Source organism: Oncorhynchus clarkii, chromosome 18, assembly GCF_045791955.1.
Source record: "Oncorhynchus clarkii lewisi isolate Uvic-CL-2024 chromosome 18, UVic_Ocla_1.0, whole genome shotgun sequence".
Taxonomy (NCBI): domain Eukaryota; kingdom Metazoa; phylum Chordata; class Actinopteri; order Salmoniformes; family Salmonidae; genus Oncorhynchus; species Oncorhynchus clarkii.
Window position 1 is genome coordinate 59,133,427 of NC_092164.1, and position 24,714 is coordinate 59,158,140.

The window sequence follows — 24,714 nt, forward strand, 5'->3', positions numbered from 1 at the left end:
GTTAAAAGGAGAGAGAACAGTGTAGGCCTGGCAAAGGGGGAAGAGGGAGAGAGTTATGCAGTCAACATACACAGTACACAGAACCAGTAGAGTTCTTGACTTAACTGGCTTGAAGAGCTGGTAAAGACTGGTGTTGTTTCTTCCATAATGGATGGAGCTGATAGTACAACATGTGTAAACTAAGTCAGGGCTTCCCTTTTGACAGCCATGGCTTCAGCACAGACTGTTATTGGCTTCAAGGGATAAGCCAGGCCACAACAAGTATGCAGACAAGGTGAAAAAAGTGCTATCTATCTAACCCTCTGCATGGGCCTGTCTGGAGAGAATTTCACCTCAACAGCAGACACCATTCCAGGCTCTGGAAGAATAACCTCTCGGCCTCTCTATCTATCTGAGCGGTTAGAAGAAGAAGGCAGGAGAAGTGGACAGGAGAGACTAAGATGTCATGGTAGGGATGGCAGACACTCTGTCGCAATACAGTTTCTAACAAAATCATCATGTTACAAACAGGAAGGAATGATGGCCTAATGGTTGTGTGAGTTGAATAAGTAGTACATCACTCAACTTAACCCTGAAATTCTCCTATACTCTGAAAGGTTTCAGTTAACTTTACTATGGAATTTGATGTTCAACTTCCCTTTTAAAATGGAGAAAAAGGTACATCTATCAAAAGGAGATGTAGCTTTTCAACATTCAACTATTGCTGCTCCATGAAGAAAGACTCCCTTCATCTTTCAGTATGTTTGAGGAGAAACTTAATGAACACATAAACCCAAACTTACAGGAGATGTTGTCAGTCGCAGTATTGAACCATTCTTTATGTCATTGCGATTCTGCGAAGACAGGTAAGGGACAACTTAGAGGTGATTTATAACATTAAATACTGAGGTGGATTATTATTGTTTAGTACAATATGACAAAGATAACAAGAAAGTTGAAGCCAACCTTTTCTGTGATGTAGAAATTAGTGGAATCAGCATTTTGCAGAGCAAAGTTTTCGTGGTTCCCCAAAGACCATCTGAAGAAGAAAACGTAAAACATTAAACCGCATTTGAGCTTTGAATTGGAAGAACACTGCATCTCTCAATGGCAGATAAAAACATGACATAAACACAACTACACAGCATTATCAGAGATGCAGTGTAATCAGAGATGCAGTGTAATCAGAGGTGCAGTGTAATCAGAGGTGCAGTGTAATCAGAGATGCAGTGTAATCAGAGGTGCAGTGTAATCAGAGATGCAGTGTAATCAGAGATGCAGTGTAATCAGAGATGCAGTGTTATCAGAGATGCAGTGTTATCAGAGATGCAGTGTTATCAGAGATGCAGTGTTATCAGAGATGCAGTGTAATCAGAGATGCAGTGTAATCGGAGATGCAGTGTAATCAGAGATGCAGTGTAATCAGAGATGCAGTGTAATCAGAGATGCAGTGTAATCAGAGATGCAGTGTAATCAGAGATGCAGTGTAATCAGAGATGCAGTGTAATCAGAGATGCAGTGTAATCAGAGATGCAGTGTAATCAGAGATGCAGTGTAATCAGAGATGCAGTGTAATCAGAGATGCAGTGTTATCAGAGATGCAGTGTAATCAGAGATGCAGTGTTATCAGAGATGCAGTGTAATCAGAGATGCAGTGTTATTAGAGATGCAGTGTAATCAGAGATGCAGTGTTATCAGAGATGCAGTGTAATCAGAGATGCAGTGTAATCAGAGATGCAGTGTAATCAGAGATGCAGTGTTATCAGAGATGCAGTGTTATCAGAGATGCAGTGTTATCAGAGATGCAGTGTAATCAGAGATGCAGTGTAATCAGAGATGCAGTGTAATCAGAGATGCAGTGTAATCAGAGATGCAGTGTAATCAGAGATGCAGTGTAATCAGAGATGCAGTGTAATCAGAGATGCAGTGTAATCAGAGATGCAGTGTTATCAGAGACAGAGAGAGAGAGAGAGACACATATTTCCTTACCCTTCGCACACTTCTTTGATAATGGCTGAGAGGGGCTTTTTCTGAGAAAAGAAGAATGAGAAATGAGAAAGTATAGTTCATCCTCATTAGAAAACACGATATCCTTTAAGTTCAGCTACTTCAATGGAAGTGGGGGAACAATGACTTTATATTATATGAGATGAATTCAAATAGAACCACAGAGCATTCCCAGATCTGTTTGTGCCATCTTGCCAACACATATGGTCATTGTCACGCCAGTTGGCAAGATGGCACAAACAGATCTGGGACCAGTCTACGTTTCTAACATCATGCAGGGCGGAGTGGTACAGTGGTCAGTGGTCGAGGAGCTGGACAGCATGGTCCAAACCCTATGTCAAAACAGGTCTAGGTCCCAAATGGCTCCCTATTCCCTACATAGTGCACTACTTTTGACCAGGGTGTCATTTGGGATGCACCCCAGATGTTCTGCTGTTGAATCAACAACCATCTGCACATCATTACAGTTCCATAGTTCCATAGTTCCATTTCAATGGTATCATGTATAACTATGTATAACTACTATAACCATGTATAACTATGAAGTCCCTCTCCAGACAGTGTTTGTGTGTTTTAGTGACAGACAGTATTTTATTTATTCATTTCACCTTTATTTAACCAGGTAGGCCAGTTGAGAACAAGTTCTAATTTACAACAGCGACCTGGCCAAGATAAAGCGTAGAAGTGTGAACAGACAACACAGAGTTACATATGGAATAAACAAAATGTACAGTCAATAACACAATAGAAAAGTCTACATACAGTGTGTGCAAATGAGGGTAAGATTAGGGAGGTAAGGCAATAGCGGCAAAATAATTACAATTTAGAAATTAAACACAGGAGTGATAGATGTGCAGAAGATGAATGTGCAAGTAGAGATACTGGGGTGCAAAGGAGCAAAACAATAAATAAAAGTATGGGGATGAGGTAGTTGGGTGGGCTATTGACAGATGGGCTATGTACAGGTGCAATGATCTGTAAGCTACTCTGACAGCTGATGCTTAAAGTTAGTGAGGGAGAATTTGAGTCTCCAGCTTCAGTTATTTTTGCAATTCGTTCCATACTAAAGTATTAATTTTAGTGTAAACACACGCACGAAACCTTAGCAGCAAAAAGTGGGCGACATGTCCATTGGCACCCCAGCCCCAGCTCTCTTCTCCCCCATCCCCCTCTACCCTTACCCCCTGGTCAACATGCATGGAACACACGCACGAAACCTTAGCAGCAAAAAGTGGGCAACATGTCCATTGGCACCCCAGCCCCAGCTCTCTTCTCCCCATCCCCCTCTACCCTTACCCCCTGGTCAGAGGCTTACTCCCTCCCAGCTGCTCCAGCCCCTCTGAGCTACACTAGCTAGCTTTATCTCATTAGCATGTTCAGTACTTAGATCAATTCTCTGACGCTAAACAAGCAAATGTTTGGGTAGCAGCCCAGGAGGCACAGCAGCAGAGTTCTGGAGAGAAATAAACTGTGGTGCTGCACGATGGAGTGACGCAGAAGTTCTCTCTGAAGAGGCCCTTTAGATTTATGCAGAGCTAGTCTCAATGGGCTCCAGAGCACAGAGCAGAGCTGGTTTAACACAGTAAGAGTGACTCAGTCTCCAATGGAAGCAGGCAGGCATATGCTGCTAAAGTACAGAGGAGAGGAGATATGGAGAGATGGAGGGAGGAGAGTAGAGAGAGGGGTGAGAGGGAGGAGAGAGGGATGAGAGATAGAGGGAGGGAGGAGAGTGGAGAGGGGTGAGAGGGAGGGAGGAAGGAGAGATGGAGGAGAGAGAGGTAGGTAGGGGAGTAGAGAGGGAGGGAGGGAGGAGAGATGGAGGGAGGGAGGAGAGGAGGAGGAGAGTAGAGATAGAGGGATGAGAGGGAGGGAGGAGAGGGATGAGAGGGAGGGAGGAGAGGGAGGGAGGAGAGGGATGAGAGGGAGGGAGGAGAGGGAGGGAGGAGAGGGAGGGAGGAGAGAGAGGGAGGGGGGAGAGGGAGGAAAAGAGAGGGGGAGGAGAGGAGAGAGGGAGGAGGGGAGAGAGGGAGGAAAAGAAAAGGAGGGGAGAAGAGAGGGAAGGGAGAAGAGAGAGAGAGGGGAGGAGAAAGAGGGGAGTAAAGGGGGATACCGAGTCAGTTGTACAACAATGTATTCAACTGAAACGTGTCTTCCGCATTTAACCAACCCCTCTGAATTTAACCCAACCCCGCCTTAAATCGACATCCACGTCATCTGCGCCCGGGGAACAGTGGGTTAACGGCCTTGATCAGGGTCAGAAAGACTGATTTTTACCTGGTCAGCTCGGGAGAGACAAAGGGAGGTGAGATAGAGGGAGGGGGGAGAGATGGAGCGAGGGAGATATGGAGAGAGGGAGATATGGAGAGAGGGAGGGAGGGAGGGAGGGAGGGAGGGAGGGAGGGAGGGAGCGAGCGAGGGAGGGAGGGGATGTAGAGGGAGGGAAATGTAAATGCATCCAACAAATTTATATTCACAAGCTTGATGTAGTCATTGCATGTTATGAATATGGGATCAAATACTGCATTTTTACTACTATAATGCAGATAAGTGAATGTCCCAATACATTTGGTCCTGTAAAAATGGGGGACTATGTGCAAAAAGTGGTGTAATTTCTAAACAGTTCACCTGATATGGATGAAAATACCCTTAAATTAGAGCTGACAGTCTGCACTTTAACCTCACTGTCATTGTTTTACTCAGAAAACTTGGGGGACCAAATAAACCACCTGCGGGCTGGCCGCCAGTTGGGGAATGCTGCTCTAGGCTCTGAACAAGACTTGTGTCTGCACTAATCAGTCAGTCACAGGACTAGCATCACATAGGAATATCACCACTGGTTGTGAGAAAATGTGTGAAAGCAGTACAGGCAGTCTATTGGGAAATGGACCTCTCTTTTTGATCAGGCACTGACCTGGTCTATCTCCATGAGCTTAGGGAAGGCCCCTGGCCACTCGATGGCCACCTTGACGATGTCGGAGGGCGGTGGCATGATGGCGGTGGAGGGGTATGGAGGTGCCTCTCACTGTCTCACTGAGGAGCTCTCATCCAAAACTGCAGGGGAGAGAAACAGACAGAGGGGGTCACGTTATTCAATGGACAGAATAGAATAGACTAGAATTTATCCATTTGCTCATAAATTCTAAATGTGTTGCTGACACAGCACTACGATACAGTAGCAATCCAACCCACTGCACAAAGAGGCACACTCACACAGTCTATATTCAAACCAAGTGACATCAATATTCAAGAGTTCACAAGGTCAGTGATGAAATATTAATGAGAGCTATGATGGAAAGTAAAAGATACCTTGATAGAAAATGACTCAAGTAAAAGTGAAAGTTACCCAGTAAAATCCTACTTGAGTAAAAGTCTAAAAGTATTGGTTTTAAATATACTTAAGTATCAAAATGAAATGTATAAATCATTTTACACTCCGTATATTAAGCAAACCAGACGGCACACATTTAATTATTATATATATTTTTTTTACAGATGGCCAGTGTCATTTAAATGACACTCCAACACATATTTTACAAACAAAGCATTTGTTTTTAGTGAGTCTGCCAGATAGATGCAGACGGGGATAACCAGGGACGGTCTCTTGAATTAAACCATTTCCTTGTCCTGCTAAGCATTCAACATGTAACAAGTACTTTCAGGTGTCAGAGAAAATGTATGGAGTAAAAAGTACATACATTTATTTAGGAATGTAGTGAAGTATAAATAGTAAAGTACAGATATCCCCAAAAACAACTTAAGTAGTACTTTATAGTATTTTTACTTAAGTACTTTACACCACTGACTAGAGCACAGCTTCCTTAAGTGTATTCATTACACTCACTTATACAGATCCCAGATCAGGCTAAATAGTGCAATAGCAAAAGTGCAGTTGGCTTGTTCTGCATCCCAAATTGCACCATAGAGCTCTGGTCAAAAGTAGTGTAGAAAACATTAGGAACACCTTCCTAATATTGAGTTGCACCTCCTTTTGTCCTAAGAACAGCCTCAATTCTTCAGGCCATGGACGCTACCAGCTGTTGAAAGCATTCACAGGGAAGCTGGCCCATGTAGACTCAAACACTTCCCACAGTTGTGTCAAGTTGGCTGGATATCCTTTGGTTGGTGGACCATTCTTGATAAACACAGGAAACTGTTGAGTATGAAAAACCCAGCAGCATTGCAGTTCTTGATACAAACCTGTGCACGTAACACCTACTACCATACCCCGTTCAAAGACACTTCAATATTTTGTCTTGCCCATTCACCCTCTGAATGGCAGACAAACACAATCCAAGTCTCAGTTGTCGCAACGATTAAAAATACGTCTTTAACTCGTCTCCTCCCCTTCATTGACAGTGATTGAAGTGGATTTAACAAGTGACATCAATAAGGGATCATAGCTTTCATCTTGATTCACCTGGTCAGTCTAATGGAAAGAGCAGGTGTTCCTAATGTTTTGTACATTGGGTGTATATAGGGAGTAATTGGGCACAACCATAGAAGACTGTACCAACAAATAGTACCGACAAATTGTAAACAAACAAATCGATTGACAAAGAAACTGTCATCAAGCATTACACTGCAAAAAACTTTGTCCACAATAGCCTGTATGTACGATACCCAAGATATTAAACTACAGCATAACAGAAAGAGTCAGAGTGGGCCTCCACAGTGGTGATGCTACTAAACTTGACCTCAGCAGCTCATCTCCAGGGGCCAGGGTGTGTCGTGCTTGGCTCTGGGTGATAAGAGCAGTGGTGTGACACACAGGGCAGGCAGCATCAGAGGTGTTACAGGCCTGAGGAGCATTAGCAGACACACACACCCACAACTCTCACACACACACACACACACAACTCACACACACACAACTCTCACACAACTCTCACACACACACACACACTATTCTCACACACACACACACACAATTCTCACACACACACCCACAACTCTCACACACACACCCACAACTCACACACACACACACACACACACACAACTCTCACACACACCCACAACTCACACACGCACACACCCACACACACACCCACACACACACACCCACAACTCACACAACTCACACAACTCTCTCACACAACACTCTCACACACCACACACACACACACAACTCTCTCTCACACTCTCACACAACACTCTCACACACAACTCTCTCACACACACACACACACACCCACAACTCACACAACTCTCACACACTCACACAACTCTCACACAACTCTCGCACAACTCTCACACAACACTCTCACACAACACTCTCACACACACAACTCTCACACACACAACTCTCACACACACACACACACACACACACACAACACACTCTCACACACACACACACACACACACACAACACTCTCACACACACACACACACACACACAAAACTCTCACACACACAAAACTCACACACACAAAACTCTCACACACACACAACTCTCACACAACTCTCACACACACACAACTCACACACACAAAACTCTCACACACACACAACTCTCACACACACACACAACTCTCACACACACACACAACTCACATGCACAAAACTCACATGCACAAAACTCACATGCACAAAACTCACATGCACACTTGTGTGCGCACACTCATGCTCACTCAGACACACACATTTTCTCTCTGAGAGACACACCTGGCAGTGAACAGTAATCCTGTGTGACTCAGGCCAGGGATGAAAGCGCTGAGTATTACTGAGAAAGCAGAAAGAAAGAGGTTTAGCAGAGAGATGGATGGAGAGATGGTCTGATTCCCCCTGGCTTTCTCAGATAAGACTGGTTAAATTGCCCTCTGCACTCAGAGAAGACCGGACACAGACTACGGAATATTTGATTTCAAACCACAAGTGAGGACTTCATCATATGACGACACCAAATGTCCATCCAAAATGGAAATAGTGTATAAGGTGTACTGTAGATATAGAATACGTACCAAATGACACCCTATAACTTAGGTAGTGCACCACTTTTTCCCTCCCTCTCTCCCCATGCAGTTTATTCCATCCAACCTTACGTCTCTCTCCCTCATGCAGTTTATTCCAACCTTACGTCTCTCTCCCTCATGCAGTTTATTCCAACCTTACGTCTCTCACCCTCTCTCCCCATGCAGTTTATTCCATCCAACCTTACGTCTCTCTCCCTCTCTCCCCATGCAGTTTATTCCAACCTTACGTCTCTCTCCCTCATGCAGTTTATTCCAACCTTACGTCTCTCTCCCTCATGCAGTTTATTCCAACCTTACGTCTCTCTCCATCATGCAGTTTATTCCAACCTTACGTCTCTCTCCATCATGCAGTTTATTCCAACCTTACGTCTCTCTCCATCATGCAGTTTATTCCAACCTTACGTCTCTCTCCATCATGCAGTTTATTCCAACCTTACGTCTCTCTCCCTCTCTCCCCATGCAGTTTATTCCAACCTTACGTCTCTCTCCATCATGCAGTTTATTCCAACCTTACGTCTCTCTCCATCATGCAGTTTATTCCAACCTTACGTCTCTCTCCCTCTCTCCTCATGCAGTTTATTCCAACCTTACGTCTCTCTCCCTCTCTCCTCATGCAGTTTATTCCAACCTTACGTCTCTCTCCCTCTCTCCCTCATGCAGTTTATTCCAACCTTACGTCTCTCACCCTCCCTCCCTCATGCAGTTTATTCCAACCTTACGTCTCCCTCCCTCATGCAGTTTATTCCAACCTTACGTCTCTCTCCCTCATGCAGTTTATTCCAACCTTACGTCTCTCACCCTCTCTCCCCATGCAGTTTATTCCAACCTTACGTCTCTCTCCCTCTCTCCCCATGCAGTTTATTCCATCCAACCTTACGTCTCTCTCCCTCTCTCCCTCATGCAGTTTATTCCAACCTTACGTCTCTCTCCCTCATGCAGTTTATTCCAACCTTACGTCTCTCTCCCTCATGCAGTTTATTCCAACCTTACGTCTCTCTCCCTCTCTCCTCATGCAGTTTATTCCAACCTTACGTCTGTCTCCTCATGCAGTTTATTCCAACCTTACGTCTGTCTCCTCATGCAGTTTATTCCAACCTTACGTCTCTCACCCTCTCTCCCCATGCAGTTTATTCCAACCTTACGTCTCTCTCCCTCTCTCCCTCATGCAGTTTATTCCAACCTTACGTCTCTCTCCCTCATGCAGTTTATTCCAACCTTACGTCTCTCTCCCTTTCTCCCCATGCAGTTTATTCCAACCTTACGTCTCTCTCCCTCTCTCCCCATGCAGTTTATTTCAACCTTACGTCTCTCTCGCTCCCTCCCTCATGCAGTTTATTCCAACCTTACGTCTCTCTCCTCATGCAGTTTATTCCAACCTTACGTCTCTCTCCCTCCCTCCCTCATGCAGTTTATTCCAAAAAGATAGTCGTCATGTCATCTGCCTGGTCTGATGTACTGTGAATGTGTAGCTCATCCCATAAGAAGCACAGCCCTTGTTCAGGGCCCGTTGCCATGGGAGCCATAGCTTCAGTAGACACTAGCTAGCTGCATCTTTACTTCCATCCAGGGTGTCAGAAAGGCAGTCGGTCACCTTTTGTTTGTTATGAATTTCGGTAAATCCAAATGATAAGAACCACCAGTCTTTTTTTACACCATTCAAATAAATCTGAGGGAAATAGTGGACTCTCGGTGTAAACATTGGAGTGTGTAAAATGAGAACTTTGAGAAACAGCCTTCAGTGGACGTGTGTGTGTGTGTGTGTGTGTGTGTGTGTGTGTGTGTGTGTGTGTGTGTGTGTGTGTGGGGCTGTGACTCAAAAAGACAGCCTTTCTCTGCAACTTAATTATTACCATTATACTGTTATTATCAGTATAATTTAATTATTATTTAATTCATTATTACCTCTAAATATTAGTCTAGTATACAAATGTAGAAATGTCAGATTGGAGAGGATTGTCACATTTTCGTATTGACAACTTAACCCATAGGCTCTCAGACAAAAGAAACGTGCCATTTCACTATTGCATTTACACTTTGTTTCTGTTTTTTCCTTGTCATTCGGTTTTGTAAATGTCCATTTTGTTTAAATGTATGTTACTGTTGTTTTAGGATTATAAGGCCCTGTGTAAAAATGGGAGGCCACAATTCTGTTTGTTCACTTGTTACCATGGATATGCTTCTTAATAAAACCCATTATTATCATCATGGCATTATTATGATTATTCTTCAGGTTATTACTTATAAATATGAATCCACAAATTAAGAAATGCCAGGTTGGAGAAGATCAATTACATTTTCTAAATAAAAATATACGCCTACCTCGTCTGTTTTTGCAAAAAAAAAATGTTTTAACAGGGATCCTATTTCGACACGCAAATCAGTTCGCCTGCTATTAGGGCAAGTTTATCTACGTGAAAAAATAAAGTTCAGAAATGTGTTTTTCCCCAAAATGTATGTAGGCTTATTTAAAATGGTTTTACCGGTTGTTTTATTTACGGTGTTCATCTGTAACCGTTAGTTACGCGGTCATTTTTACCCGGTTATTCATTTAGCGTCACAGGCCTACGTGTCTGTGGCCTTCCTGACCTGCAGCTGGCTGTGTTGATGAAACCAGGCTCCTCACCGAAATCACCGACTCTCTCCGTTCATGCCTCTCCCTTGTTTATGCTCATTCAGAGAAAATTGTGTTCTTGTCCTCCGCTCTAGGAAAGCGGAGGGTGGCAAAGAGAGAGAGAACGAGAGAAAGAACACAGGAGTATTGTCTTGATGAGCACAAGCTGGCCAATTCTGTGAGCAGAGGAGCATGATTGCGCAGACACACACACACACACACACACACACCCTTTAAAGAAAAAATCAATTCACTCTGTCAACAAGTTCAGCCTGTCAATCAGATCTGTCATGGTCTTTCAACACAGGAGCAGCAACAGTGGAAGTGGCACAGTCAACCTCAGAAAGCTCAGTGCACCCATCTTCCTTCCTTTCCCCTTACAACAGGAGCTCTGTCAGAGACTTGAGACTTTGTCTGTGTCCCAATTGCACCCTATTCCCTATAGATCTCTGGTCAAAAGTAGTGCACTACATAGGAAATAGGCTGCCATTTGTGATGCACTCATCACAGAGAGAAGCAGTATACAGTAAATCTAGTGGAGGGGATGGGTTGAGGAGAGGGGCAGTCCGGGCTGCCAGGAACACTGTCATTCTGCTCTGGGTTCATTTATAGGCATCAAGACTGCACTGGGATACACAGCAGATATGCCAATCAAGATTTACTCTGTGTGTGTGTGTGTGTGTGTGTGTGTGTGTGTGTGTGTGTGTGTGTGTGTGTGTGTGTCTCATACCCGGGAGGCACATATCTCTGCCTCACGTATCTCTGCCTCTTGCCTTTTATCCACTTCACAATGCAAATTGTGGTTTTGTTATTGAGCAAGCAGCTGTCCAAGGCCATCCTGTCATGGTAGTTGATACCCTCAGGAATATGTGGACCTGTACAACACAGCTCTGCCAGAGGAGCTAATAAGACACAAGTGTCTCTCTTTCCTTCTCCCCATGCCCCTGTTCCTCATTCCATCTCTCTGCTCCTACTTCAGTCTTTGCCTCCTCTTTAGGTGTCCTGCTCTCTCATCCTACCCTGACGACTCACGCTGAATTGTTTCCTCTGCTCTCGCTTCATGCTTCAGTCAGACTGCCGTCATTGAACTCGTTTGAGGTGACGAGGGGGTTGTTCAAAACAAAGTCATCAGCGATCGGATCGTCTCTAACCAATCGTCATCGAAGCCCATGACGAATTTTCAAACCGTGGCTTTACCCACGTGTTCTGGCTCTGGCCCAACCCATAGCAAGGAGTCTGGGTAGCCAAGCAACACTCTTTCTCTCGCCATCTCTTTCTCTCTCTGTTCCTCCCCATCTTTATAGAAAACATTAGGGATTGAAACGTTGCAGCTGTACTGTCTCTAAACCAATAAAGCTCTGTAGGATCAGATCCATTCCCTCTCACACAAATGTCCAGTCCTTCACTTGGTTTCATTAAAGTAATGTACTGCGTAACATAACGAGCTGGCTAGACATCAAATCATTGTTTATCAGGGTGAATGGACCTTCTAAGGACAGTAGCAAAGCACACTGACTGACTGGCAATAATCCTGATAGAACGTGCATCCCGAATGGCACCCTTTACCCAATATAGTGCACCACCATTTTGGACCAAGGCCCATAGGGACACCACACTAATAGGCCTCTGGTCAAAAGTGCACTACATAGGGAATAGGGTGCCATTTGGGCTGTAGCCATAACCTTAATAATAATAATTTATTTGGTATGATGGATGAGGATGTGGAACTGGGCCAGACTATAATCTCACAAAACGCTCACTGGCACCATCACCTGTGGTAAATCAGAGTGACACGTGCAGCGAGAAGGTCACACCACTAAAGTGACGTTAATCCACTGGATTATTTCAGACACGGAAAGAGTGACTTTACAACAACAAGAAGAAAATAAATCACCCCAAGGTCCTGAAAATCTAAAAGTACACAACTGGAAGAACGCATCAATACAGGAGGTGGTAAAGAGGGGACGAGAAGGAAGAGGGAACGCGTCAGGTTTCTGCTAAATTATTTATGAGGTAACATAAGAGGTCTTGTCCTCTGCAGAGAGGAAGGAAGGAGAGAGGAAGAGGGAGGAGAGTTCTGGGAGGAGATGGAGGGGAGAGAACGAGAGAGAAAGGTAAAAGAACGGTTGGAGTGTTGAGTGAGGGATCAAGAGGAAAGACAGAACATTTTAAATTTGACTTCACTACCAACAAGAGGGCTTTGTTGTTGCCCATTTCCTCCTATTAAAAAAAATGGATGTAGGCCTACCTGTTTGACAGACACAACTATGCTATAGATTTGTCAGTATATCCAAATCCTCCAATACTGTCACCATGCACTCCATAAAAACCTCAGTGTTTGGGAAGGGCTTGGTCTGTTCTGTTAAAACCAGAGCTCAAATTGAGTGAGGATATGCCATATCCGTTGTTTAAAAAAAGAGCAAAAAGGATATATATTGTTTGCTTTATATTTTGAAATTGTACATAACACGTATTCAGATGATATCAAGCGTTCTATAACAATGCTTAACTCGACGATGCCTTGTGCTAGAAACAAGCACTAAAATGCCCACAGAGGTGACTGATGCATATGGAGATGTATTGATTCCTCTCTATGACAATAGAGATAAATAGCCTACTAACCAGATGTGCTAGTAATGTTTTAATTTGTAGCATAGGCATGTGGATTGGGTTGCTACTATGTTCTGATCTGCCAACTATTAGCGAAGGTTTCTTTTCCTTTGGGCGGCAGAACGTCCAGGGCCTGTTATGCCGATATAGTTTGGGTTGGACATGCACACGTGATTTATTCTCGGTACGGGACCTCCTATCTACTTTTCACCCCTGCAACCCATCGACTACCTCATACCCCTGCACATTGACTCGGTACAGGAGTCCTTGTATATAGCGTTACTATTTCGCTAAACTTGTCTTCGTTTTTAACCCTGCATTGCTGGGAAAGGGCTTTATAGACTTTAATTAATATACAGTTGAAGTCAGAAGTTCACATACACCTTAGCCAAATACATTTAAACTCAGTTTTTCACAATTCCTGACATTTAATCATAGTAAAAATTCCCCTGTCTTAGGTCAGTTAGGATCACCACTTTATTTTAAGAATGTGAAATGTAGAATAACAGTAGAGAGAATTATTTATTTCAGCGTTTATTTCTTCCATCACATTCCCAGTGGGTCAGAAATGTACATACACTCAATTAGTATTTGGTAGCATTCCCTTTAAATTGTTTAACTTGGGTCAAATGTTTCTGTTAGCCTTCCACAAGCTTCCCACAATAATTTGGGTGAATTTTGGCCCATTCCTCCTGACAGAGTTGATGTAACTGAGTCAGGTTTGTAGGCCTCCTTGCTCGCACACACTTTTTCAGTTCTGCCTACAAATTTTCTATGGGATTGAGGTCAGGGCTTTGTGATGGCCACTCCAATACCTTGACTTTGTTGTCCTTAAGCCATTTTGACACAACTTTGGAAGTATGCTTGGGGTCATTGTGTTACGTTCGTCGATGGAAGGGAATCAGACAGAAGGTGGAGCGTGGTAGGCGTACATTTGAATTTATTAAATGAACACCAAAAAAACAACAAATACAAAACGAAACATAACGTCTAGTAGGGCTAAACAGCACAGTACCAAAAACAAGATCCCACAAACTAAGGTGGGGAAAAGGCTGCCTAAGTATGATTCACAATCAGAGACAACGATAGACAGCTGCCTCTGATTGGGAACCATACCAGGCCAAACAAAGAAATAGGAAAACTAGATTGCCCACCATAGTCACACCATGACCTAACCAAAATAGAGAATAAAAAGGATCTCTAAGGTCAGGGCGTGACTCATTGTCCATTTGGAAAACCCATTTGCGACCAAGCTTTAACTTCCTGACGGGAACATCTTGAGATGTTGCTTCAATATATCCACATCATTTTCCTCCCTCATGATGCCATCTATTTTGTGACGTGCACCAGTCCCTCCTGCAGCAAAGCACCTCCACAACATGATGCTGCCACCCCCGTGCTTCACGGTTGGGATGGTGTTCTCCGGCTTGCAAGCCTCACCCCTTTTCCACAAAACATAATGATGGTTATTATGGCCAAAGAGTTCTATTTTTGTTTCATCAGACCAGAGGACATTTTCTAGCCATCTAGGCAGAGTTGCAAAGAAAAATACACATCTCAGACTGGCCAATAAAAGATTAAGATGGGGAAAAGAACACAGACACTGGACAGAGGAACTCTGCCTAGAAGGTCAGCATCCCGGAGTCGCCTCTTCACTGTTGACATAGAGACTGGTGAGTTCTTTGTTTCTGGCCATTTTGAGCCTGTAATTGAACCCACAAATGCTGATGCTCCAGATACTGAACTAGTCTAAAGAAGGCCAGTTTTATTGCTTCTTTAAACAGTTTTCAGCTGTGCTAACATAATTTCAAAAGGGTTTTCTAATGCTCAATTAGCCTTTTAAAATGATATACTTGGATAAGCTAACACAACATGCCATTGGAACACAGGAGTGATGGTTGCTGATAATGGGTCTCTGTACACCTATGTAGATATTCCATTATTTTTTTTATCTGCCGTTTCCAGCTACAACATTAAAAATGTCTATACTGTATTTCTGATCAATTTGATTTTAAATGGACAAAAAAAACAAGGACATTTCTAAGTGACCCCAAACTTTTTTTGAACGGTAGTGTATAAACCTCTTTAACTTCCCTAAACAACTGGGAGGGGGGGGGGGGGGGGGGGGGGGTACTGTGGGCTGACACCTTGTATAGATTTCAAAAGAGCCTTAAACCCCAGCGCTCCATCTGACACCTCCACAAAGGACTGTGGCTCACCAAGGGGCCAGGGTGTGACACCGTGCTACAGACAGCTTACAAAGGAGCCAGGAACCTTTATCTGTGTAAGAAACAAAGGCCACAGAGAGATGGAGTGACACAGACAGGCACAGTGAGTTATCATCGCCTACGAGACGGAAACACACAGAGAGATGGAGTGACACAGAGACACACACATGATGAAACACCCGCTACAATTATGACACCATCACAAACCGTAAGAGACACACTGAAACACCTGCTTCAAGCCAGTTCACACACGGCCACGCTCTAGCCATGCTTTCAGTGTCCTGTTACACCATGAGGGAGTGTCTCACACAAACACACACAGTTGGCCTAAGTACTGTCTTTTTTATTCACACAGAAGCACCCACAGGAAAATCCCTCGTAAGAGCTCATTGAAAGTTAGATTTATTCTCTTTGCCCTGTGAAACTGTGCCCACATACCCCTATCAGAGTTCCCCCTGGGTGGTAGACAAAACAATGAATCATGAAAAGAGGAAGAGAAACAGACAGAGAGGAGGGCACTGGACGGAAACATGGCAGAGCTGCAACAAAAGGGAACAGGACATGTTGTGAGTGACAGGCAGAAAATTCAAAGTTGAACATCATTGTGAGAAATCATGTGGAGAAATCATCAATTAATAAAACATTACTCATTCCCTCTCTCAAAGAGCATCTCTTTCAGTCACACCCAGTTTGCTAAAGACAGTTGGCAATGACAGACAGGCACACACAAACAGGACAGCAGTGGAGAAGGTGGAAAGTTTGAAGTTCCTCAGTGCACATATCACCGACAAACTGAAATGGTCCACGCACACAGACAGTGTGGTGAAGAAGGCGCAACAGCGCCTCTTCAAGCTCAGGGGGCTGAAAAAATGTGGCTTGTCACCTAAAACCCTCACTAACTTTTACAGGTGCACAATTGAGAGCATCCTGTCGGGCTGTATCACCGCCTGGTACAGCAACTGCACCACCCACAACCGCAGGGCTCTCCATAGGGTGGTGTGCACAACGCGTCACCGGGGGCAAACTACCTGCCCTCCAGGACACCTACAACACCTGATGTCACAGGAAGGCAAAAAAGATCTTCAAGGACAATAACCACCCAAACCACTACCTGTTCTCCACGTTATCATCCAGAAGGCGAGGTCAGTACAGGTGCATCAAAGCTGGGACAGAGATAGAAGCTGTTTTTCAATCTCAAGGCCATCAGACTATTAAACAGCCATCACTAGCACAGAGAGGTGGCTGCCTACCTACAGACTTGATATCATTGGCCAATTGAATAAATGGAACTAGACACTTTAATGATGCCACTTTAAGAAGGTTTACATATCTCCTATTACTCATCTCATATGTACACTACCGTTCAAAAGTTTGGGGTCTGTCACGTTCTGACCTTAGTTATTTTGTTATGTCTTTGCTTTAGGTTGGTTAGGGCGTGAGTTGGGGTGGGCTGTCTATGTTCGTTTTTCTATGCTGTGTTTTGCATTTGGCCTGGTATGGTTCTCAATCAGAGGCAGGTGTCATTAGTTGTCTCTGATTGAGAATCATACTTATGTAGCCTTTTCCCACCTGTGTTTCGTGGGTGATTGTTTTCTGTCTTTGTGTAGGTCACCAGACAGGACTGTTTTGTTTCGTGTCATTCTCGTTATTTTTGTTTTAGTGTTTTGAGTTTATTTAAGATCATCATGAACACGTACCACGCTGCGCATTGGTCCTCCGATCCTTCCTACTACTCCTCCTCAGAAGAGGAGGGCGAGCTTTACAGGGTCACTTAGAAATGTCCTTGTTTTGAAAGAAAATCAAATTTTTTGTCCATTAAAATAACATTTATCAGAAATACAGTGAAGACATCGTTAAATGTTGTAAATTACTATTGTAACTGGAAACGGCAGATTTGAAATTGAATATCTACATAGGCGTACAGAGGCCCATTATCAGCAACCATCACTCCTGTGTTCCAATGGCACGTTGTGTTAGCTAATCCAAGTTTATCATTTTAAAAGGCTAATTGATCATTAGAAAACCCTTTTGCAATTATGCTAGCATAGTCGAAAACTGTTGCCCTGATTTAAGAAGCAATAAAACTAGCATTCTTTAGACTAGTTCAGTATCTGGAGCATCAGCATTTGTGGGTTCAATTACAGGCTCAAAATGGCCAGAAACAAAGAACTTTCCTCTGAAACCCGTCAGTCTAAGAAACTGAAGATCTCGTACAATGATGTGTACTACTCCCTTCACAGAACAGTGCAAACTGGCTCTGACCAGAATAGAAAGAGGAGTAGGAGGCCCCAGTGCACAACTGAGCAAGAGCACAAGTACATTAGAGAGTCTAGTTTGAGAAACAGACACCTCACAAGTCCTCAACTGGCAGCTTCATTAAATAGTAACCGCAAAACACCAGTCTCAATGTCAACAGTGAAAAGGTGACTCCGGGATGGTAGCCTTCTAGGCAGAGTTGCAAAGAAAAAGCCATATCTCAGACTGGCCAATAAACATAAAATATTAAGATGGGCAAAAGAACCCAGACACAGGGACAGAGGAACTCTGCCTCAGCTGATGTCAAAGTGTTGTACAGAAACCCAGCCTAAAACCCCAAACAGCAAACAATGCTACTACTACTACCTACTAATACCTGTGTCTCAGCAGGCTACTAAACTACTACTAACTGTCTAAGCAGGCAACTACACTACTACGACTGTCTAAGCAGGCAACTACACTACTACCTGTCTCAGCAGGATACTACACTATTACTATTACTGTCTAAGCAGGATACTACTACTACTACTGTCTAAGCAGGCTACTACAGTACTACTACTACTACTGCCTGTCTCAGCAGGATACTACACTATTACTATTACTGTCTAAGCAGGATACTACTACTACTGTCTCAGCAGGCTACTACACTACTACTGTCTGTCTCAGCAGGCTACTACTAACTGTCTCTGTCTCAGCAGGCTACTACAGTACTACTACTGACTGTGTCTCAACAGGTTACTACTACTACCACCACCTGTGTCTCAGCAGGCTACTACATTACTACTACTGTCTGTCTCAGCAAACTACTGCACTAACTATCTAAGCAGGTTACTACTACTACCACCACTACCTATCTAAGCAGGCTAATACATTACTACTACTACTACTGTCTGTCTCAGCAGGCTACTACTACTACTACTCCTGTCTGTCTCAGCAGGCTACTACACTACTACTGTCTGTCTCAGCAGGCTACTACTGTCTCAGCAGACTACTACTACTACTGTCTGTCTCAGCAGGCTACTACTGTCTCAGCAGACTACTACTACTACTACTACTACTACTGTCTCAGCAGACTACTACTACTGTCTCAGCAGACTACTACTACTGTCTCAGCAGACTACTACTGTCTCAGCAGACTACTACTACTGTCTCAGCAGACTACTACTACTGTCTCAGCAGACTACTACTGTCTCAGCAGACTACTACTACTGTCTCAGCAGACTACTACTACTGTCTCAGCAGACTACTACTACTACTACTACTACTACTACTACTACTACTACACTGTCGGTCTCAGCAGGTTGCTACTAGTAACTGTCTCTTTCTCAACAGGCCGCTTTGTTTCACAAACATGCCCTTGTTTCTAGTGCAGCAAGCAGGATATCCTGTCAGTACTCTGTGCCAAAGGGCCGACAACAGCTCTCACAGCAATTAACAGCACTGTATTAACTCAGCCGAGGCACACAACACGCCTGCCGAGGAGACAGTAATTCTCTAAACTTGTGTTGGTTAAATAGACTAACATTGTGTATGTATGTATGTATGTATGTATGTATGTTTGTATGTTTGTATGTAATGTACACTCCTGGAAGCAGCGTAGATATGTGTGACATGGAGCGATGCAGGCTACTACATTTACTACATATATTTGCATCCCAAATATCACCCTATTCCCTCTATAGTGCCCATACGGCTCTGGTCAAAGGTAGTGCACTATGTAGAGAATAGGGTGCAATTTGGTAGGGAATAGGGTGCCATTTGGTAGGGAATAGGGTGCCATTTGGAATGCAATCAAGGTCTTACAGGTATGGGGGGTAGTGTCATGAAAACAGTGAACCCAGACGGTGAAACCAAAAGGGGTTCACCAATAACAAAGTGAGTCAACAACAATATACATTTCATTGTCACCATCCTGAATAAAATAATTGAGTCATAGAAAACGTCTGCGTCAATCCAGAGGTGTGACTAAACAACTATAACAGCCAAATCCATATCTAATGAGCTGCACAGCCAATGCTTTTATTTCGATTTCTGTCTGTTATGTAGTTGTCTATTTCATAGCTGACCTGTCAGGGGAAACCAAACTGGTAAACTCATGGGTACACTCAAAATGGCTGTCCTGGTATCGTGATTTATAATAATTATAATACTGTAGTCTGAATAGGGTCAGTGCCCAGGGGGGTTAGAGGGCACAGGGGGTGGGGAGGGCCCTATCCTTCGGCCCAACACACCCTACTCCAGCCTGAGTAGTGAGTACACAACAAGAAGAGAAGACCAGGGACTCACCCGGAAACCTTGACGACAAGCAGGTAGCGAGTTCCACCCTCCAATAAGTTTTGTTTCAAATCCACAACAAAACAAAACTAAACAAAATCCCCACTAACACTAGCTAGCCACAAATACAATAAGCATCCTTCGATGTTCAGCAGTCACAAGAGCAAGAGTTTTAAACTAAACTTCAAAGTGCCTCTCCTTGTGCACAGAGACAGAAAAAAGCAAGAGAGAGAGGTTAACAGAAGGAGGAAGTAGGCGTTTGTCTAGAGAAGAGGAAACAGGTCTGTAGCAAAACAGAACGTTGAAAAAAAGCAGAGAAATTAAAAGACGAGACAACCGTTGGAGAAACAGCTTACACGACTTGCTCACAGGAAGTTACCTCAACCTGAAAAACATTGTGTCACACAGCTACACTATACTAGTACATGTACTGGTCAGCATTCAGCAGGGCACAACAGTAGGGAACATTCAGATTGAAAATACATTATTTAGAATAAACATGCCTCTAACATGTACAATAAGGAATCACGCCAGCTCTATTTATGTCATTTCTATCTGGAACATTCCACAGTGTTTGCCTACTGAACATTACCCTGGTGTGGGGTCAACATAGTCTAGTCAGAGCTCTGAGCAGAGGGAGCCATGTTCCATTACCCAATACCACAAGGGTTTCGTCCCAAACGGCATCCTATTCTCTATGTAGTGCGCTACTTTTGACCGTCAAGGGCCCATCAGTAAGGAGGAATGCACTAGATAGAGAATAGGGTGTCATTTGGGACATAGCCAAGCTCTCACTTCCACCTCTGGCTGCCCTATTGTCTCACTGCTGCCATAGACTATAAGAACAACTCGCACGGTGGTGGGAGAATGAGCCAAAACCTGACAGGATCTTAACATTACAGCCTCATTGAACTAAGCGTTGGGACTGACGTCTTAGTTGGGAAGTCTCAGTGAAGTTTGACCAGACCTGGGTTCAAATGGTATTTGAAATCTTTACAAAAATACTTTGAGCATTTGATCGTCTACCTGTAAAGTTATCGTGGTGGGGTTTGCACTTTCGGGACTATTCCTTGGGTTCCATTGTGCCAGGCAAGCTCAATCGAGCGCAGATACAGTATTTGAAAGAAGACAAATGCTACTTGAACCCAGGTCTGGTGCTTACAGCTACTTCACTGCACCCATTACAAGTGTCAGGGGCTGACGTCTTAGTTGGCCAGTGTCAGTGTGTGAAGTCTGACACACAGCATATGTTTAACCCACCCTAGGGTTAGTGAGGCCCCAACTCCCTCGAGTCCCTACTCATCTCTACCACAAAGCCAAATACTGGAGTAGTGTGTTTTCTAGCAGATTTTTACCTGGGATCAGATTCAAAACTAACTAATCTGGCTCTCTGATTATCTGAGCTGTCAAGGCCACAGAGACCAGAGAGAAAGAGAGAGAGGTGGAGAAAGTGATGGAGAGAAAGAGAGCGAAAGAGAGATTGAGGATGAGGGAGGTAGGTCAACAAGGCCACAGAAGGGAGGTAGGTCAACAAGGCCACAGAGACTAAGCAGAGAGAGAGATGGAGGAAGGGAGAGATAGGTCAACAAGGCCACAGAGACTAAGCAGAGAGAGAGATGGAGGAAGGGAGAGAAAGAAAGAGGAGGCAGGCAGGTCAAAAGGACAAATGAGCTCAGCCGTTTCACAGAATGTGTTTCATAAGACATCTAACATTTCACCACAATCTCTCCTTTTCACAGCATTTAACACGACCACCTGTTTGACATTTACAATTGTTATTATACAATTGTCCCAGACAGAACAGATCACAGGTTGTCAGACAGGCACATATATCCCAGCTAACAAATGTTGGTTCCCAGAACATTGTGGCAGCGTTATATGTAAAAAAATAAATTAAAAAAGAAGTTAGAGAATATACGTATAAGGGAAAGTCGCAGGAACATTCTGTGTTAGCTGGGATTTCACTACACCTTATTGAGTCATTTGTGTTTCAGCAGTTGGGGCCTACATTCAGTGCATTCCCGTGCGAGGGGGAAATCTTCTGCTATGCTAATTGACAAGACTGAGCGGTCGTGATTCACATACCGTGTAGCTACACAATTCTAGAGACCACAAAACCAGAGGCATTACTGTCATAACATATGTTTTAGCAGGCTAACTCATTTAAAGAACTGGAAGATCTCACTGGAGCATTTGGGTATGGAAAGCTACTCTTCTCTCAGGGCGTAGCCAGGGATGCACACAATGCCAAACTATTTTCTAAGTAAACCACCACTACTTCATCGCTCCCCAAAGTACTTTTCCACACGACAGTTCTAAAAACGGCCTGCTCCCTCCTCCAGCCCTGCTCACCACAGAGCTATCGTAGAGCACTAGTTAGCCGCCGTCTCCATGGAGATGAGCCGATTATGCTAAGGAAACCAATTAGCCTACAGCAATGTACTGTACTGTTCCTCCCCATACTCTCCCGAGCAGGAGCCTTGGGGGGGCCTGGGAGAATAGGGGGGGGACTTGTCCCCACTCAGAAGAGTCCTTGACAGGGAAGGAATGTCACACGGTTAGGGATGCTCTGTGGGAAGATAATAATAAAAATGAACTGTGCTTCCAGAGCGGAAACATGCCCACACAACAAAAGTTCTCTAACTGCAAGTGCCAAGCAGCACACATAACAAGGGCTTTACTAGCTAGTAGGTTCTTTGTTAAAATAATACAATGGTAGCTAGTACCTGAGGGTGTTTTTGTTTAAAGAATGAGATGTGATATGATGCATCTCCCATTGGAACTCTACCAGCCTACACATAAGCATCAGTTACCCAATCACAACATTGTTTTGGTCTATGATGAGTGTTAAATGTCGGCGTATCCTTCCGGTGTAGTTATAGTCGATCCATAACGGGGCCTCCTAACGCAACATTTTCTGCTCTATAATCCAACTGCTAAATCAGTGCATTTAGAGGGCTTTCGAGAGGCACAGGGTCTATGGAACTGCATCTCAGTACTAGAGGCATCACTACAGACCCTGGTTCGATTACAGGCTGTTATTGGGGGTCCCACAATTGGCCCAGCGTGATCCGGGTTAGGGGAATTCGGGGTAGGCTGTCATTGTAAATAAGAATTTGTTTTTAAATTGACTTGCCTAGTTAAATAAAGGTTAAATAAATGTAAAAAAAGAGGTTGCATCCTAAACAGCACCCTGTTCCCTACACAGTGCCCTGTTCATAAGTAGTGCACTAAATAGGAAATAAGGTGCAATTCGGGACACATTTAGTGTCTGTAGTGTACACCAACTGAAACAGACATTACATAAGATAATGTCACAGGTTGTCTCTCTAAGCTGAACATAAATGTGCAGTGTTCATACCCAGATCCCTTTAGATTTAAAAATAATATGCCATGATTACATAAGGCAATATCTCTCAACAGGGAGGTCAGGGGTATGAGCTTTAAACATAACAGTGGAGCTCAATTAGGAGTTTGTAAACTGAAAGGCCTTCCTACTGCCAGACAGTCACAGAGGACGATGAACTGATGGAGAGAGTGTTAGAGGAGAGGGAAAGAGAGAGGGGGGAGAGAGAGAGAAAGAGAGAGGGGGGAGAGAGAGAGAAAGAGAGAGGGGGGAGAGAGAGAAAGAAAGAGAGGGGGAGAGAGAGAGAAAGAAAGAGGGGGGAGAGAGAGAGAAAGAAAGAGAGGGGGGAGATATAGGGAGAGAGTGGGTGTAGGGATAGAGAGAGAGATATATTGTTTATTTATTTTCCCTTTTGTACTTTAACTATTTGCACATCGTTACAACAATGTATATTGACAATGACATTTGAAATGTGTCTATTCTTCTGAAACTTGTGAGTAATGTTTGCTGTTCACTTTTGATTGTTTATTTCACTTTGGTTAATTATCTAGTTCACTTGATTTGGCAACGTAAATATATGTTTCCCATGCCCATAAAGCCCTTTGAATTGAAATTGAATTGGGGGGGGGGGGGGGGGGGGGGCAGAGCGAGAGCAGGAGACAGACAGGACTCACAGGCTTCAGTCACTCTGACTGTGTGACCTTCTGCTGCAGGGCTCATCAAACCAGGTCTCTCTCACACATGCACAGACACACACTTTACAGTATAATATGTTGACTACTGATATTGATTACTGCATTGTTGGAAAAGAGCCTGAAATAAAGGCATTTCACTGTATTTGTGCAAATGACAATAAAACTTGAAACTCAGACACAAACACTGTGGGCAGAAGGCTAATTAGATGGGCAGCAAGGGGTTAACTTAAGACACAGCCAAAGCACAAATGTGTGTGAGTGTATGAGAGAGTGAATATCAAGTGTCTTGAATAGGGCTGTTGAGGTGACCATATTACCGCCACACCGGCGGCCACGAGTCATGAAGGCAGTCAAATTCCACAGTCACGGTAATCAGGCTTCTCCAAGCGCTGATGCTGCTCATGGTCATTAGTAGCCTACCAAACTTGCTAACTGCCTGGTACTCAGCACTCTATTGTCCCTCTAATCACTCTGACATCAATGCAAATGTAATCGAAAAATCTAATCAAACATTTCATGAGAGCCCATGAGCTCATGTTGCGGAACATTTCTATAGGCTATGCAATTGCGTGAGAAAACAGAGTGATGGCCTCTACTAAAAAAGAGGAGGATCCCATCAGCTTTCTATAGGCTAAGCATACTATATTTATTTATCAACTTTCCTAATATTAAGCTGATTGCTTATATTTACAACAGGAGTATGGCCTACCGGGCTGACAGGTAAATTAATGAT

General features: G+C 43.8%; 1 protein-coding gene across 6 annotated transcripts in view; it reads right to left on the reverse strand.

Annotated features, from left to right (window-relative positions):
* LOC139373794 (engulfment and cell motility protein 1) overlaps window positions 1-24,714 on the reverse strand; it is a 162,960-nt gene that overhangs the window by 109,835 nt on the left and 28,411 nt on the right. For 3 of the 6 annotated variants that reach the window (XM_071114796.1, XM_071114792.1, XM_071114790.1), the window contains exons 1-5: window positions 19,953-20,196; window positions 4,898-5,037; window positions 1,969-2,009; window positions 946-1,018; window positions 783-833 (exon numbers count right to left, since the gene is read on the reverse strand). In XM_071114796.1, coding sequence (XP_070970897.1) covers window positions 783-833; window positions 946-1,018; window positions 1,969-2,009; window positions 4,898-4,975 — 243 coding nt within the window. In that variant the 5' untranslated portion in view covers window positions 4,976-5,037; window positions 19,953-20,196. Of the gene's footprint in view, window positions 1-782; window positions 834-945; window positions 1,019-1,968; window positions 2,010-4,897; window positions 5,038-19,952; window positions 20,333-24,714 lie in introns of those variants that run through there. The other 3 variants (XM_071114795.1, XM_071114791.1, XM_071114793.1) reach the window with 2 other exon arrangements.